This window comes from Rhineura floridana, chromosome 22 (genome assembly GCF_030035675.1).
Source record: "Rhineura floridana isolate rRhiFlo1 chromosome 22, rRhiFlo1.hap2, whole genome shotgun sequence".
In the NCBI taxonomy this organism is placed as follows: domain Eukaryota; kingdom Metazoa; phylum Chordata; class Lepidosauria; order Squamata; family Rhineuridae; genus Rhineura; species Rhineura floridana.
The window spans coordinates 16,513,772-16,528,795 of NC_084501.1; the positions used below are offsets into that span (position 1 = coordinate 16,513,772).

A 15,024-nucleotide genomic window follows, 5' to 3' on the forward strand; every position below is an offset into this window, starting at 1 on the left:
GCAGAGGGCGTGCGGGCCTTGACCCTTTTAACACTTGGCCCTCTCTGCTGGTTTCTCACAGTCAGCTGTGGGCGGGAAGATGGCATCTGCAGTTCACGACGGACGAGGCATATCACGATAACAGGGTTCAGAGGCGAATCTCAGCCACCAAGGCCCAACCAAGCACCCGCGACACATCTTGGAACCAGTAGACAACTCTGGAAGGGGTGTGCAAGTGGGCTAACACTTCTGCCTTACTTGAGTTCTTTTTCACTCCATCTCATATCACAGGATCCTCACACACACACATGCTTCTTTTTTAAAGAATAATAGGCTAAACAATGGTTACCTTTCCTCTTTCCCTTTCTTTTCTCTCTCCTCCATCTCCACGAGATAGGGTCTTTAGGTCAAAGGCATCTCCTGATGGGACATTTTTGTGTGTTGTTGTTTTTTTTTTAAAAAAAGAGGCAACAGCCACACAGAACTTATCAGCAGCAGCTAAGTGGTTAAAAGACCCTTGGAGGGGGAAAAAGCCCACACTTATGAATGAGAGGCAAAGTTTGGCGAGGTGCCAGCTTACGCTTTAAGGAGTGGGGGGGGCCACAACTGCGTAAACGTGTGTGTGTGTGTGAGAGAGAGAGAGAGAGAGAGAGAGAGAGAGAGAGAGAGACTTGATGATGGAAGCCGTGGGGGTAAAAGGGAAAGGAGGCGGGGGTGGGCGCACGCAAATCAGTTAACTGGTTCTTATGCCACAACCAACTTAATTTTTTTTAAAAAAAAAACGATAATTCCATGTCCTGAGGTTACAAACCGGCTGCAACTGGTTTTTATTTCCCCCCCTTCCCTTCCCTTCCCCTGCCCCCGCTAAGCATCATGGGTAAAAGTAAGCATCCCCCCCCCTTTTCTTTTGTTTAATATAACGGCACCACAGATGATTGGCAGGGACGTGCCCGTTCCACAACTGGGCTCCGGCAGGTCCCTGGAGGGGAATGGCACGCCGCGGCCGCCCATGTTCCACCAAGGGGGCGTCTGGTGAGAAAGCACCCTGGCTGTCCCCCCTGCCCTCTTCGCGTGCTCGGGAGCTGTCTTCCCCTCCATCTGCCTGTCGCTCCCCTCCTCTTGACAAGGCAAGGAGGGAGGGGGAGCACACTACCTGTAAGTAGATTCATATTTTCTCTTCTCTTTCTCTCTGTTTTCTGCCTTTTTATTTTATTTTATTCTGTGGTGTTTTTTTTAAAAAAAAAGGATATTTAGAAATTAGCTAAGACCTTTTTTTTTACAAAAATAAATTATTCTTTCATAGCGGCGAGCTCTTGTCGGTTTTTATTTTTTTAAAAAAAAAATTAACCGCCCCCCCCTACTGTCCATGTAAATGTAATCATCAGTTAATTCATTTATTGGGGGCAATTGCACCCCCCCTCCCTGCAGCCCCCCCTCCACTGTTTTACCCGGCTACCGGTCTGAAGCCGCAGTTGTTTTGTGCCAGAGCGGAGGGGGGATGCTAGGCAAGGGAGGTGTTTTTATTTTAGGGGGATATGGCAAAGGCAGTCCATTGTCTCTCTGGCATTCTCATAGTTTGATAGAACACCCCGAACCTTCTCTCCCTCCCCCCACCTCTTTTCCTCTCTCTCCCCTTCCCCGCCGCCGCCTCCCCCCCCCACTTCTTTTCATGTCAGCTACAACCCCGCTCTGTGAATGGAGGCCGCCAGCTGACGAGGGAGAGAGCCTTGGCACCATGCCAAGGGCTGGAAGACGCGTTTGCGCGTGTGTGAAGTGTCTACGATGCTGGAGCACAAAGCTGGGGAGGGGAGGGAGAGAGAGAGAGAGAGGCCTTCCTTGCGGTCTAGGAAATCGCAGCCTATTATATAAGGGAGTCTGCGTCACTCAGGCTGACGGCAGAGGTGGGCTGGGGCTGGGGGGGGAGAAGAGAGGCTGGTATTTTAAACCTCCCTTTGCCTCTCCCCCACCCCTTTTATTCTGTTTGCTGTAGCTTTACAGTGGTCATTGAGCTAATGCTGATGGCTTTTATCTCTGCCCACCCCCCAGGGAAAAGAGCATTGCTGCTAGTAGCAGCTCTTCCTTGCAGATTTTCTCTGCCACCTTTCACCGTGGAAGGAAGAGGAAAGGAACTCTTCCATCACCAGCAGCACCCAGTTGCCCTCTTCCTCATTTGTCTATCTTGACCCAGTCATTCTGGGCTCCTACTGGGAGAAAGGGTGGGATGTAAATCAGATAAATAAATAATAAAATAAATAAGAGATCTCAGCCCAAAAGGTTCCCGGATTCCACAACAGTCCCCCACTTCCTCGAGTCGAATATTCCCCCCCCCAAAAAAAATATATGCGTTGCTTTACTATGGCAGACCGGCTTTTGTAGCTTGCTTTTTAATAATAATGTTTATTTCAGTTTCTATTTGGGCTTTAAAAGTACTGCGTCCCTGTGGTTGGCCACCTCTGCAAAGGTATCCCATGCTTTTCGTTTTATCGATTGATATATTTTTTTTGGCACCCTCTACTCTTAGAAGCTGTAAAGTTGTAGATATGTGGTGCATCTCATATTGCTTCTCATCACTAATCATTAATTAGTTTATGCAAATATATCTGTCTATCCCACACTGCTGTAAGATATTTTCTAAGTTGCTGTAATTCCAGTGTTGCCTTCTTGTCGATCAGTTCGTTATTTCATAATGCCATTAAGTTCTCTGCATCAGTAAAATGGAGTTTTCATTTCGGTTGTCAGTTTTGGGTTTGTGGGTCCGAGTCATGGATTGAGTTTTCCTGCATGTTCCACTGGGCTGCCACTGAGCAAGTAGAACCTGGATTGAAAAGATCCAATGAGGGCTGAAGCAGGCCAGAATTTGTCATGATGAACCCTGATAAGATCCCCTGATGATCAGCTGTCTGTGGTTTATCTGTAGTCCAGGGAAAGATGTTCTGTCCGTGCTCGGTATACGTCTTGTCTGTTACTGCTTCATGAGTTGCGGTGGTTCTGTGGTTAAGCTTTGGCGACCCCTGGGTGAAATTCAAGCCTAGAGTAACTAAATTCAGCAGGAACTAAGAGTCATGAGAGTGTTTTTGCAGAGAGCAATCTGTTCTGGTATCCCCTTTGGAGAAGGACTGTGGCTCAATGGTTAGAGCACCTGCCTCTCAAGCAGAAAGTCCCAGGTTCAGTCTCCAGTGGCATCTCCAGGTAGGCCTGGGAGGGACTCCTTCCTGAAACTCTGGAGAGCCTCAGCCTGTCAGTACTGAAGTAGATGGACCAGTGGTCTGACTCAGTAACAGGCAGCTTTCCTTTGCCCCGATGTCCACGTGGACCAAGCAAGCAGCCTCTGGGAAGCCCACAAGCAGGGCATGATGGCCGTAGGCCCCTCCTGCAGTTGTGACCCCGTGGAACTGGTATCAGAGCTAAACTGCCTCTGAACCTGCAGGTTCCACTGAGCTAACAGCGGCTGAATGCATTTCCTCCTTTGGAACAGAGATGAGGAACCTGTGCCTGTCTGGATATTGTTGGACTCACAACTTCCATTGGCCCCAGCTAAGCATAGCCAGCGGTCAGGGATGATGGGAGTCCATCAAGATCTGGAGGGCCACAGACTCCCTGTCACTGCTTTATAAAGGACACCAGAGGAGAGGCCCACTGGATCAGACCAATGCTGTTTCCCCGCAGTGGTCAGCTGTGTTCTCCAGGAAACCTACGGAAGCAGCGCCTGCTGGGGGAACATTGCTGCTAAACCTGGCTGTTCTGTTGAGCCTCTGTGGCGAGCACCCATGGATCCTGCGCCGCAGCCCTCCCCACTGTATGGAGTTGGCACTGGTAACGCACCAAGTTAAAGCCTGGGTGACCATCACAGCATCGGGTTTGCGTGCCGAAGGTCCCCAGTTTGGTCTCCAAGTAGGGCTGGGAAAGAGTCCGGGTCTGGAGCCCTGGAGAGCCGCTGCCGGTCAGTGTGGACAGTACTGAGCTAGAGTCTGAGTCGGTATAAGGAGGCTTCCGATGTTTGAGGCCCTAAAATCAATGCAGAGCCAGAGTTCAAAAGATCCCTGGCATCCCCACATAGGAACGGGGAAGACTTTCCCTTCTGAAACCCGGAGAATCGGCATAGTCAGCCCTGAGCTAGGTGGACCGATGGACTGAATAGCTGTAAGGCAGCTTTCAATATTCCTAAAGTTAAAACAAAAAGAGAAAACTGAAAGAGTCCTTGGTTTTGGTGAGACTTGAGCACTTTTCTGAATAGCATCTGCAGTCTCTCCCCCCCCCCCTAAAAACAAATCCTTAAAGAAAAGAAACCCAAGACTGGTCACATTTACACCATATGTTTAAAACACATTTAATGCACACAGCTTCCCCCAAGGAATCCTGGGAATGGTAGTTTACCCTTCACAGAGCTACAGTTCCCAGCACCCTTAACAAACTAGACTTCCCAGGATTCTTTGGGGGAAGCCATGTGGTTTAAATGTATGGTGTGGATGCTTTTGCTCTCTCGCTCTCGCTCTCCTCCCTGCTGTCCATCAGTGGGAGTCAGAGGACTGGTCTGTGCATCCTGGTCTGAACGTGCAGCAAGAGTAAGGTGGTAGAGTTCCCGAGCTGGTAGAACAGACTGTACCACCTTAAAATGCAGGTGGGGATACCTCTTTCAAGTGACCCCCACCCCATTTATGTATTAAAAATGAAAAACGCCCAACGTCAAAAATGCGTACGCGAGTGGGGGAAGATTCCAGTCCAAGGGTTCTCCACAGCTGTCTCCATACTTGCAATTCCCTATCACTGGCATTCAAAAGCATACTGCCTCTGTCCGCGGAGGGAGAATATAGCCATAGAGGCTAGTAGCCATTGATAGCCTTATCCACCATGAATTTGTCTAATCCCCTTTTAAAGCCATCCCAAGTTGGTGCCCATCACTGCCTCTCGTGGGAACGAATTCCAACTCTGCGGTGTGCTTAGAAGCACTTTCCTTGGTCTTCCCTGAATCTCCCAACATTCAGCTTCGTTGGATGTCCCCATGCTGTAGTGTTAGAGGGAGAAAGATCTCCTTATCCACTTCCTTCACTCCATGCGTACTTTTATACGCCTCTGTCATGTTCCCCCCCCCCCATGGGGAAATAAAAAGAATGCAAGGAGAGCCCTGCTTGATCAGGCAGAGGTCCACCTCGTCCAGCATCTACTTCTCCCAAAGTCTCCCAACAGCCACCCCTTGCAATTTTATCACCCATCAACTAATATTCACTGTTAGGCTCCCTCTGAAAAACACAGGTTCTGTACAGCTGTCTAGCCATCCACTCTCTGACTTTGCCCAGTCCCGTTGGCTAACAGCCATCACCACACGTAGAATCCAGGAAGCTGCCTCACCCCAGGTCAGTCTCTGTCCATCCAGTCCAGTGTTGTCTACTCTGATCGACAGCGGCCATCCAGGGCATGGTGCAGGAAACGATCTGTCGCCCGATCCTTTTTTTAGCTGGGTGATGCCAGGGATTATTTTTGGCATAACAAAGTAAGTGCGCTGACGCTGAGCTGTCTCCCCGTCACGTGTCAGTGAGTTCCCTAAGTTGATTCGGAGCTGTATGCAAGAAGTGCTCCCTTTTGCCTGCCTTGAATTTACAGCTATTCATTGTCAACCATCTCTACAGTCGACAGTGACGCTGTCACTGGGGCTCCCCAGTTGGCATTAACCCACGACACAGCCTTTTTAGTGGCGGTTCTCCATTTGTGGAATGCCTTCCCTGGTGACATGCATCTGTCCCTCTCATTACTAACTCGCAGGAGGAATTTATTTATTTATTTATTTATTAACTTCTATCCCGCCCCCAGAAGAAGCCCAGGGCAGCAAACAAAGCACTAAAAACACTGTAAAACATCTTAAGGACAGACTTTAGAACATATGAAAATAAAACATCTTTAAAAACACCTTTTTAAAAAAGCTTAAAAAAGCTTAAAAAGCAATTCCAACATTCCTGTTTCCCCAGGCATTTGGGTAATGAACCCTGAGATCATTGTTTTTAGAATGCTTAAAAATATATATTATTGATGTGTTTGCTCCACTGGGAAGAAAAACAGGATGCAAACTGAATAAATAATGGTCAGTTTCACGGAGCGACTCCCAGCCCCCAAAGTTCTGGTTTTAAAGAGACAGGCAGAGAAAAATCTCTGCCCACTTTTCTCCATCCATAGTTTTATAAGATTCTGTCTTGTCCTCCTTTAGCTACTTCCCTCCCCAAACTAAAAAGCCTCAAGCCTGTCCTGCTAGGGAAGTTACTCCAACCTGCTGATCACTTGGGTAGTCCCTTTCTGCACTTTTTCTAGCTCTGCAGTCTCCTTGTTTACTTGAGGCAAGTGCAAAGGCGTAAAGTATTCCGTGCACGGCCTCACTGTCGATATATAAGGCATTGTATTCCTCGTTGTCTATAATCTCCAGTCCTTTTCCCCTGGCATAGAATTTGCCACCTTCACTGCCATTGCATGCCGAGCTGAGATCTTTTTCGTTCTGTGCTGGCCCACCTTATAGGGCTGTGCGTACAAAAATGCCGTGGACCCTCTCCCAAGTTCTTTTATTGAGGTGAAGTGTTGCTAATCCCCAGCTGGGACTGTAGAACTCTTGGAACAGAAGTAACAACTCCCTTTTCTTTGCAGCTAGATAAGTCAGCTTTCTTATTCTGTCCCTTGCCGCTGAGTGCAGCTCTGTTCAAATCCCAGCCAGCTGAAACTTTCCCCTTCCCATTGTCCGTTCATTTTGCATTCTTGAGCCGTTGATGTTACTTTGGGAGCAGCAGCAGCAGCGTAGGGCTGGGAATATCCTGAGTCTGCAAACCCTGGAGAGCACTGCCAGTCAGTGTCAACAGTACTGAGCTAGACGAGCCCAGTGGTCTGACTTGATGTAAGGCCACTTCTTAAATTCCTGTGTTCAGCAAGGCCCCTTTTAATGCTGCAAGCTGTTACGATGTGGGGAGGGGGGTATTATGAGGCGGGCTTTCCCGTTGCCTTGGATCATTTGCTTCCGACAAGCTGTAGAGCGGGGGGGGGGGGAGCTGCTTTCAGTGAGCTTGCGCGGAAATGGCTCGTACGGATAACTGTGTCGTCGGCAATGGCTTTCCCTTGAAGACAAGAGTCCGGTTTGTCTAGCTCTGGTCGCTGCTTCTCTGCACACACTTTCTGAGAAGTGCCAGGAGGGAGCGTCATTTGAATTTTTCCTCTTGCGATGGATTGCGGCAGAATTTGGATTGCATGCTCCTTGAAAGAAAGCTGTGGCTTGTGTGTAAGGCGAGCCCCTTTCTCTTCCTCTCCTCCTCCCGCCTCTTAAACATGAAGTCCTCCCCCTCCCAATCCCCAAACGCACCACACGATTTGCGGCAGAGTGCATCTCTTTTGCAAGTTGTGCATGGAACGAGAACAGGCGAGATTGTGTGTATACTTGGAAGGCAGCGGCAGAGTCCGAGACAGCCTTGGAAGGGGAGGGCGGGTGGGTGGGAAGGGTGTGATCTGCTGTCGTCTCTGGTCCTCCTCCTGCCTGGCTGTCAAGTCCCAATTTCCTTTTTAGGCAGTTGTCCTTTTTATAGTATTGTATGGAAACGCTTCATCTTGGGAGACAGCCATTTTGTGTGTGTCCTGTCTTGAAACGCATCTTTCTTTCTCTTTTACGCTGGCGATATCTGCTTTGATTTCAGCACCGGCTCAGACAAACCACGGCGGGTGGCTGGCTGCTTCAAGCTGCTGCTGCCACCCTTTACGTGAGCCCCAGGGCGTGGGGTTGATCTCTGCAGGGTGGACTCCGAGCAAGGCAGACGCAATCATGCCGGCCAAGGGCTTAATGCGCATCTCTATGTGTGGGTGTGTTCAATTTTTTAGAAAAATATAAAACTTGGAAACCGTATAATGTTATACAGCAATGTCTCTTGTGAGGAGGGCAAATGGAACTGCTGAAGGCAAGCAGGATGAAGAGCAATACAAAAAGAGGGGAGATCTCTCAGCAGCCTTGTCAGGCGGCATCTAGCTCGGGAGAGCTTCCTGCAGGACAGAGGCAGGACACCTCTGAATGCCAGACTCTGGGGAAGGACAAGAGGTGCCCTGAAAGTCTTGGGGGCATCTGGTTGGCCGCTGACAGAAGCCGGATGTTGCACTAGGTCAGAGATGGAGAACCCTTTTAAACCCAAGGGCCACATTCCCTTCTGGGCAAGCTTCCAGGGGCCACATGCCAGTGGTGGGCAGGGCCAGAGGCAAAAGCGGGATGAGCAGCTGACGTAAACTTTACACCTTCATACAGTAGGCTAGTTTTTACACTTGCTCTCACACACACACACACCTCTCTCTATCCCACTTCCAGGCAGGCGTTACCAGAGTTCAAACATGCGTTCCAGCCAGGGAGAAATCCTCCAGGGGGGTATGAAGCAGGTATGGCCCGGGGAGAGTTGCAAGGGCCAGGTGGAGAAGCTTGGAGGGCCGCTTTTGAGTAGCCAAGGTAGAGCTTCCCCAAGCCTTTGCTAGACAGACCTTTGGTCCGCTCCAGCAGGCCTGTCCTTGTATTATCATATAATCTCAGAGTTGGCATGGTCGTTGTTTTTACAGGGAAGGGGAGCATTCAGCTGTGTGTTCCTGCATGGAATTCCCCCATCACAAGATAGGCAAAGGCTGCTAGCTTTTTAAAAGGGACTATGCAGACAAGTCAGGGAGGCCTGTCAGCAAATGACTATAGCTCAGTCAGCCTTTGCATGTTGCAGCTTGCCTGGAGGCCGTAGAGGGGAGCAGGAACTCCACCCAGGTGAGCCTGGTGGGGAAGGTGTATGGACCCTCCACCCCTTTCCTTCCTGACCAGCACAGAAACTAAGTGGGCTGGTGGAGGAGGGGGAGGGAGAGGGAGATGCACCTCCCTCCTTTGGTAGAAGGCTTTAAAAAAAACAGTCTGTGTTTCTTTGCCGACCATGAAAGAAGGGCTTGCATTTCCCCAAGCCAGAGTGGAACTATCTGCTCGTAGCAGGCTAGTAAAAAACATTGGGAGACTAGTACATTTTGTAGGCTTATTTAGAAGTCTGAGCTAAATGGAGCCTCCAGGTTGAGATGAAGCGTACCCCCTGAATGCCTGGTTGCTAGGGGAACAGACAGCAGCAGGAAAAGTCTGTTTGCCTTCATGCTCCTCATGAGCTTCCTAAAAGCAACTGGCTAGCTAGCATTGTTTGAAACAGGATGGAGGACTCGATGGATCTTTTTGGGGCGATTCTGACGGAGACTGCGTAAGGGTGTAAAAATATGTTTCTTGACCTTGGGCCGGTCACTGCCTCTCGGAGGAAGGTAATGGCCCCTCTGAATACCGCTTACCATGAAAACCCTATTCATAGGGTCGCCGTAAGTCAGAATCGACTTGAAGGCAGTCCGTTTCTGTTTTGCTTTATAAAACCTTGCAATGTCTATGGGCTGAGTGCAGAGGTGACCTACAGAACCTTGGAATGTCCTATGCTAAACTGTGAGGTACTGTGAAGTTTGTGTTTTGTTCGGTGTTTAGTCTGTTGACTTTTTTGCAATTGGTATTTAAAATTGTGCTGTGATCTCCTTGAGCTTTTTCATAAGGAAAGGTGGATATGCAACATTCCTTTCATGACTCAAAAATATTTCTTCTCCTTTCCTGCAAAATTGCGAGCAAAACGTTTTCCCCTCACCGATCAGCCCCCAGAGGAGCAGAGCAGATACAATTTGTTTTCAGAGTCGCATCTAGAACGGCATCTTTGTTTTGCTGCTGAAGGCTCCTAATTGGGGAAGTCCCAAATGCATTAACTAACAGCTAATTTTAAAAAATGGGAGCAAGGGTCAGAAAAGGTCCACTGTCCCCCACAGAAGCCTCACCAAGGGCACAGGCAAAGGGCTCTGTGAAAGCAGCCCTTCCCTCTCCATTGTTGCTGCAGGGGAGGCCCTGACCTAGGCCCTCCTCTTCCTTAATGCGCCTTGGCTCCTTGTTTCCTGCATGCACCAAGACTTGGGATTCGAGTACAGGCGGGCCCCGCTTTACAGCGCTTTGCCTTTAAGAACCTAAGGAGAGCCTGCTGGATCAGGCCAGTGGCCCATCTAGTCCAGCATCCTGTTCTCACAGTGGCCAGCCAGGTGCCTGGGGGAAGCCCGCAAGCAGGACCCGAGTGCAAGAACACTCTTCCCTCCTTTCAGCATTCCACTAATGCGGCGGCTTTCAATTAGGGAAAGTCCCCGCTTTAAGGTGCTTGTTCCGCTTTTACGGCAGTTTTTGCTCATCGCGCACCATTTTTGTGCAACGCGCACCATTATCTTCAATGGCTTCTGCTTTTCGGCGGTTTCCGCTTTTCGGCGGCAGTCCGGAATGGAACCTGCCGTATAAGCGGGGCCCACCTGTAGCCATGAGAGGAGGAACCTTGAGAAGAGCCTCAGTTGTTGTTGACAATGAAGGACAGTAAGGGTTAAACGAGCCCTTTGCCAGTGCCTTGGAGCAATCAAGTAAAGAGCGTCTGTCAAAGCCTCTTCTTTTTTCATTCATACATGGCTCTTTGCATCTCCATCTTAGTTAGAACTAGGAACTTTTCCCATCGAGAATGTATCAATATCCTAAGGTTTTTCTTATTTTCCTAAAGCCTAGAGTCTCAGTGTGATTACATCCAGGGAAAAGGTGTGCTGATTCAGGCAAGATTCACTCAGACACACAGCTCAGGCTCTGTGCTGTTAGCTACTCTGCCAATGGAAAGAGACAAGAACATAAAGAGAGCCCTGTCGCTGCATCAGGCCAATGGCTCGTCTAATCCCGCGTTCTGTTCTTGCTGTGGCCAACCAGATGCCCAAGGGAAGCCTGCAGGCAGGACCTGAGACAACACCCCTCTCCCGTCCTATGGTGATTCCCCACAACTGGTATTCAGAGACATGCTATCTCTGACTGTGGAGGTGGAACATAGCCATCAGGGTTAGTAGCCACGGATAGCCACCTCCTCCATGAATCTGTCTAATCCTCCTTTGAAGCCATTAAAGCTGGTGACGGTCACTGCCTCTTGTAGGAGTGAATGTCATACCGTAGCTGTAGAGGGCTTTTATTATAGACAACTTCTGTCTGTGTTTTGGTTTGCGTTGGGGAAGGCAGCTGCGGTGGATAATAAGAGGGATCCATAGGATTGGGGGGCTAGGCTGGATGGGGGGAAGGGGGCATGGTGGTCTGCCCAGGAATCTGAATTGAGCCTAGGCTGCCAGTTTTCAACAGCAGGGATGGGGAACCAAGGACCCTCCAGCTGTTGGGACTCCGTCATCCCTGATAGTTGGCCACACTGGCTAGGCCCAGTGGGAACTGAAGTCCGTGGCTGTGTACACGCCATACTTTTAAAGCACATGGCTTCTTCCCCCAGAGAATCCTCAGAGATGTAGTTTAGCCCTCTCAGGGCTACAGTTCCCAGCACCCTTAAGAAACTACAGCTCCTGGGATTCTTGGGGGGAAAGGGAAGCCATATGCTTTCAGTGTCTGGCACATAGACAGCCCATGTTGGTTGTCCCTGCTCCATTTGCGTCGCAGCATGAGTCAAGGCGGAGCTCAAAGGCTCCATTCGGCTGAGGAGACCATTTTGCTTGCTTGAACACGTGTCAGAACCACTTGCCATTACGAACGTCTCGCGGATGACTTTACCAGTAGAGTTCAATTTGTGGAGTAGCTGAAATCAGGGGTTCCCCAACTTTTTTTTCTCCATGAACCGCTTGAAAATTGCAGAGGGTCTTGGCGGACCACTTGATGGTCTTTCTGTCTCAGCAGTTGTCATGCACTGTGCTAGATGCTGTACGATTTATAATTGCCTTTTTACGGCTTATTTTCATTTCTGGCGTTGTATTTTCTTGGATTACAGTTTGCATTCCATTAGAACTCAGATTGTGATACAATAACACGGAACCCAAGACGTAAAAGGAGCAATACAAATTCGATTAAAAGTCAATATGAATGCTTAATGTGGTCATTAATGAAGCTCGCAGACCACTGGTGGTCCAAGGACCACAGTCTGGGAACCTGTGGCTTGAATGACAGCAGGAGCTTAAATGATCACTCATGGGGGGGGGAATCCCTTTCTGACCCTTTGAGCTCTCCCTGGGCTACAAGGATGGGCCTTTTCAGTGGTGGCCCTTCACCTGTAGAATGCTTTCCCCTCCCAGAGTCATGCCCCTGGGGCACCATCCCTTGGCGGTCATGAGGTGCCAGGCTAAAATCTTTCTGTTCTCCTCAGGCATTTGGTAATTAAGCCTCCTGTGGTAGTGCTCATCTTTTAGTGGGGTGGGTAGGACTTGTCCATAAGAATTTTTTTGCTGGGTGGGCCTTTTTTTGTCCTTTGTCTTGTTCGTTTTCAAATGCATGTTTCTGGTTTTGAATTTGTTTTTATGTGATGTATTTTATTTTTGTCGTTTTGAGACACGTTCTTCGTATAAAGTGGCTGATAAATTGAAATAACTATGACAAAACAGCAATGCATGTCCCCGGGCCACCCCCCTTTTTTTTCCTGGCCAGAATGTGCCCTTGGACTGTGATGACTGGGTGAAGAGGTATGATGTATACCTGGCTAGAATGGCACCTGCTGTATACAGCCATTGCTGCCACCCCCTTTTTTCTCTGGCCTCACCCATTACTGGCAAATGGCACCCAGAAGGTTGGCCATGGGGGGGGGGAGAAGGTTCCCAACCCATGGTCTGACCCAGTGACGGCTGCTGACTCCATTTTGGTGGAATCCACTCCAGGTTTAGTCTGGACTTTCAAGGAGCCGTCCACGGTGCTTCATCACTTGAACAGCTCCTTTAGAGTTTGAACTAAAACCCAGAGCGGAATCCACTGCCCCACTGACATGGAGCCACCAGCCACCAGTAGGTCTGACCCTTAAGGCTAGTTCCTACGCTCTTGCAATCAAAGGGCTGCACAAAACACAGTGTGTGTGTCTGAAACTGGACCGGGCAAACAACATGCCCAAGCCCTTTGGGTTAGACACTAGCCAGCCTCCTCCGTGTCCGCCACGTGACCCCTCCTAGTTTCCTACAAGCTTTGCGCACCGCGAAACCTGTCTGTGCTGATAAATCTGACTGCCTTGATTTTTCTCAGAAGACAGTAACTTCCAGTCCGTGTTGGAGAAGAGGGCTCTCCCTTGGGTTTGGTTGAAAACATTTCTTTTCTCTCCCAATGTCCCTCCTCCCCCCCAAAAAAAATCTCTGTTGTTTTCTTGGTGCCTGTGTTGCTGCAGTTTGTTCTCCGAGGATATTGAACCACTGCTAGAACTTGCTGGGGAACTGATTGGGGGGGGGTGCTCAGACTGTGCTCCTATGGGAGGTACTAGTTTTAAAATCCCATGCATGGTTGGCTGGTTTATTTATTTGTTTGTTTCCCTAGCCGTGTTTGGAACAGTTGTTGAGTGTGTTGTTCCAAAGCGTGAAAAGCGTTCATACGAGCATGGAGAGCCCCTTTAACCAGACAGATCCTTGGTACATCTAGCTTAATGTTGTCTACCCTGACTGGCTGAGGGTCTCCAGGGTTTGGGGCAGGGAGTTTCTCTCCCAGTGTTGCCGGGGATTGACCCTGGGACCTTCTGCATGCCAAGCAGATGCCCTCCAACTGAGGGCCGTATGCAGAGGGTCCCCAGGTCAGTGTCAACCGTGCTGAGCTAGATGGACCACTGCCATGCTAGAGGAGGGAAAGGAAAGCGCACAAACCCTGAGTCTCATGCACAGAATCCTACGCCGTAGCTTGTTGTTAAGTGCAAAGCTGGCCAATCGGGTGACCTGGCTGAAATCCAGTAAGGGCCTGAGGAAGTTCCGTAGGCCATCTCAACAGAGCCTTGAATGGCAAGAAGTTCCTTTAATCACCAGGTTTCCCTTTGGCCTAGAACACTCAGGTTCTGATCTTACCAGGGATCAAATGTGTATACATGCATGTGCCTGTTCTTGGGTACCTTCTTTGGCATTCAAGGTCAGATGAAGCAAATGGTGACTTGCCATGTTTGCTGGGGAGGCAGGTAGGAGGAGAAACCATGCTCTTGTGTCACTCCCAGTTCTTGCCAAAAATTGATTCCTGTTATTAAAGGATTATGCATTTTCCCCCTTGAGATCCCGGTCACATCGGGATTCAAGGAGAACATAGGAGTGCATTTCCATGCCCCCAGGCGGCTGCAATTATAATGACTTTACACAGCAGCAGGGGTTTTTTACAGAGGAATTGGTAGCCGCCATTGAAGCAACTTTTTCTGTTGGCAACTGTTCCCGTAACCATCTCCTCTGGAGTTTGGGAAGGATCTTTTTCACAGGCACGCAGACTGGCTAAAAATTTCTCACACTGGTATTTACCAACGTGCCACATTTTTTGGCTGCATTTTTAATAAGCAGAATTGAAGGTTGCTTAGGAACAAGGAAGCTGCCTTATTATTTATTATTTATTTTGTTACATTTATATACCGCCCATAGCAAGTAGCTCTCAGGGCGGTAAACAGAATAGGATAAAATACATACATCATCATAATAAAACCACAAAACATATAAGACACAATGAAAACAAAATACAATTAAACAAAATCTAAGATGATAAAAAGGATTAGTATGACAAGATTAAAAAGATGAAAATGATTAAAATGCCTGGGAGCATAAGAAGGTCTTTACCTGGCGCCGGAAAGATAATAATGTAGGCACCAGGCGTACCTCTTCGGGGAGGCTGTTCCACAACTCGGGGGCAAATGTGGGCTGCATCATTTGCATAGTTTTATTCTGAGCCATATATTTGCATTCTTGCAGAATTCTGACATTGGGGGGATGTCAATCCATGATAGAAGATCTGGAGCAGGGAAGAGCTGGGGCTGTTTATTTTAAACCTGTTTGACTGCTTGAAGTCAGTGGATCCTATCAGTTTATTATTATTGTTGTTGCTGCTGCTGCTGCTATTATTGTTATTATTTACTACATTTGTATCCCGCTTTTCCTCAAGGAGCTCAAGGTGGCGTGCATATTTCTCCTCCCTCTCCTTTTTATCCTCACAACAACCCTGTGAGGTAGGTTAGACTTATACTGAGTTAGACTTTCAGTCCATCTACCTCTGTGTTGTCTGCACTGATT

General features: G+C 48.8%; 1 protein-coding gene across 6 annotated transcripts in view; it reads left to right on the top strand.

Annotated features, from left to right (window-relative positions):
- The window catches only part of GATAD2B (GATA zinc finger domain containing 2B), a 61,397-nt gene that overhangs the window by 22,366 nt on the left and 24,007 nt on the right, over positions 1-15,024 (top strand). For 2 of the 6 annotated variants that reach the window (XM_061605898.1, XM_061605897.1), the window contains exons 1-2: positions 7,013-7,225; positions 7,635-7,797. The exons of 1 other annotated variant lie outside the window; for it this stretch is intronic. In XM_061605898.1, the coding sequence (XP_061461882.1) occupies positions 7,195-7,225; positions 7,635-7,797 (194 nt within the window). In that variant the 5' untranslated portion in view covers positions 7,013-7,194. Of the gene's footprint in view, positions 1-686; positions 1,135-7,012; positions 7,226-7,634; positions 7,798-15,024 lie in introns of those variants that run through there. 3 more of the 6 variants (XM_061605896.1, XM_061605901.1, XM_061605902.1) reach the window with 3 other exon arrangements.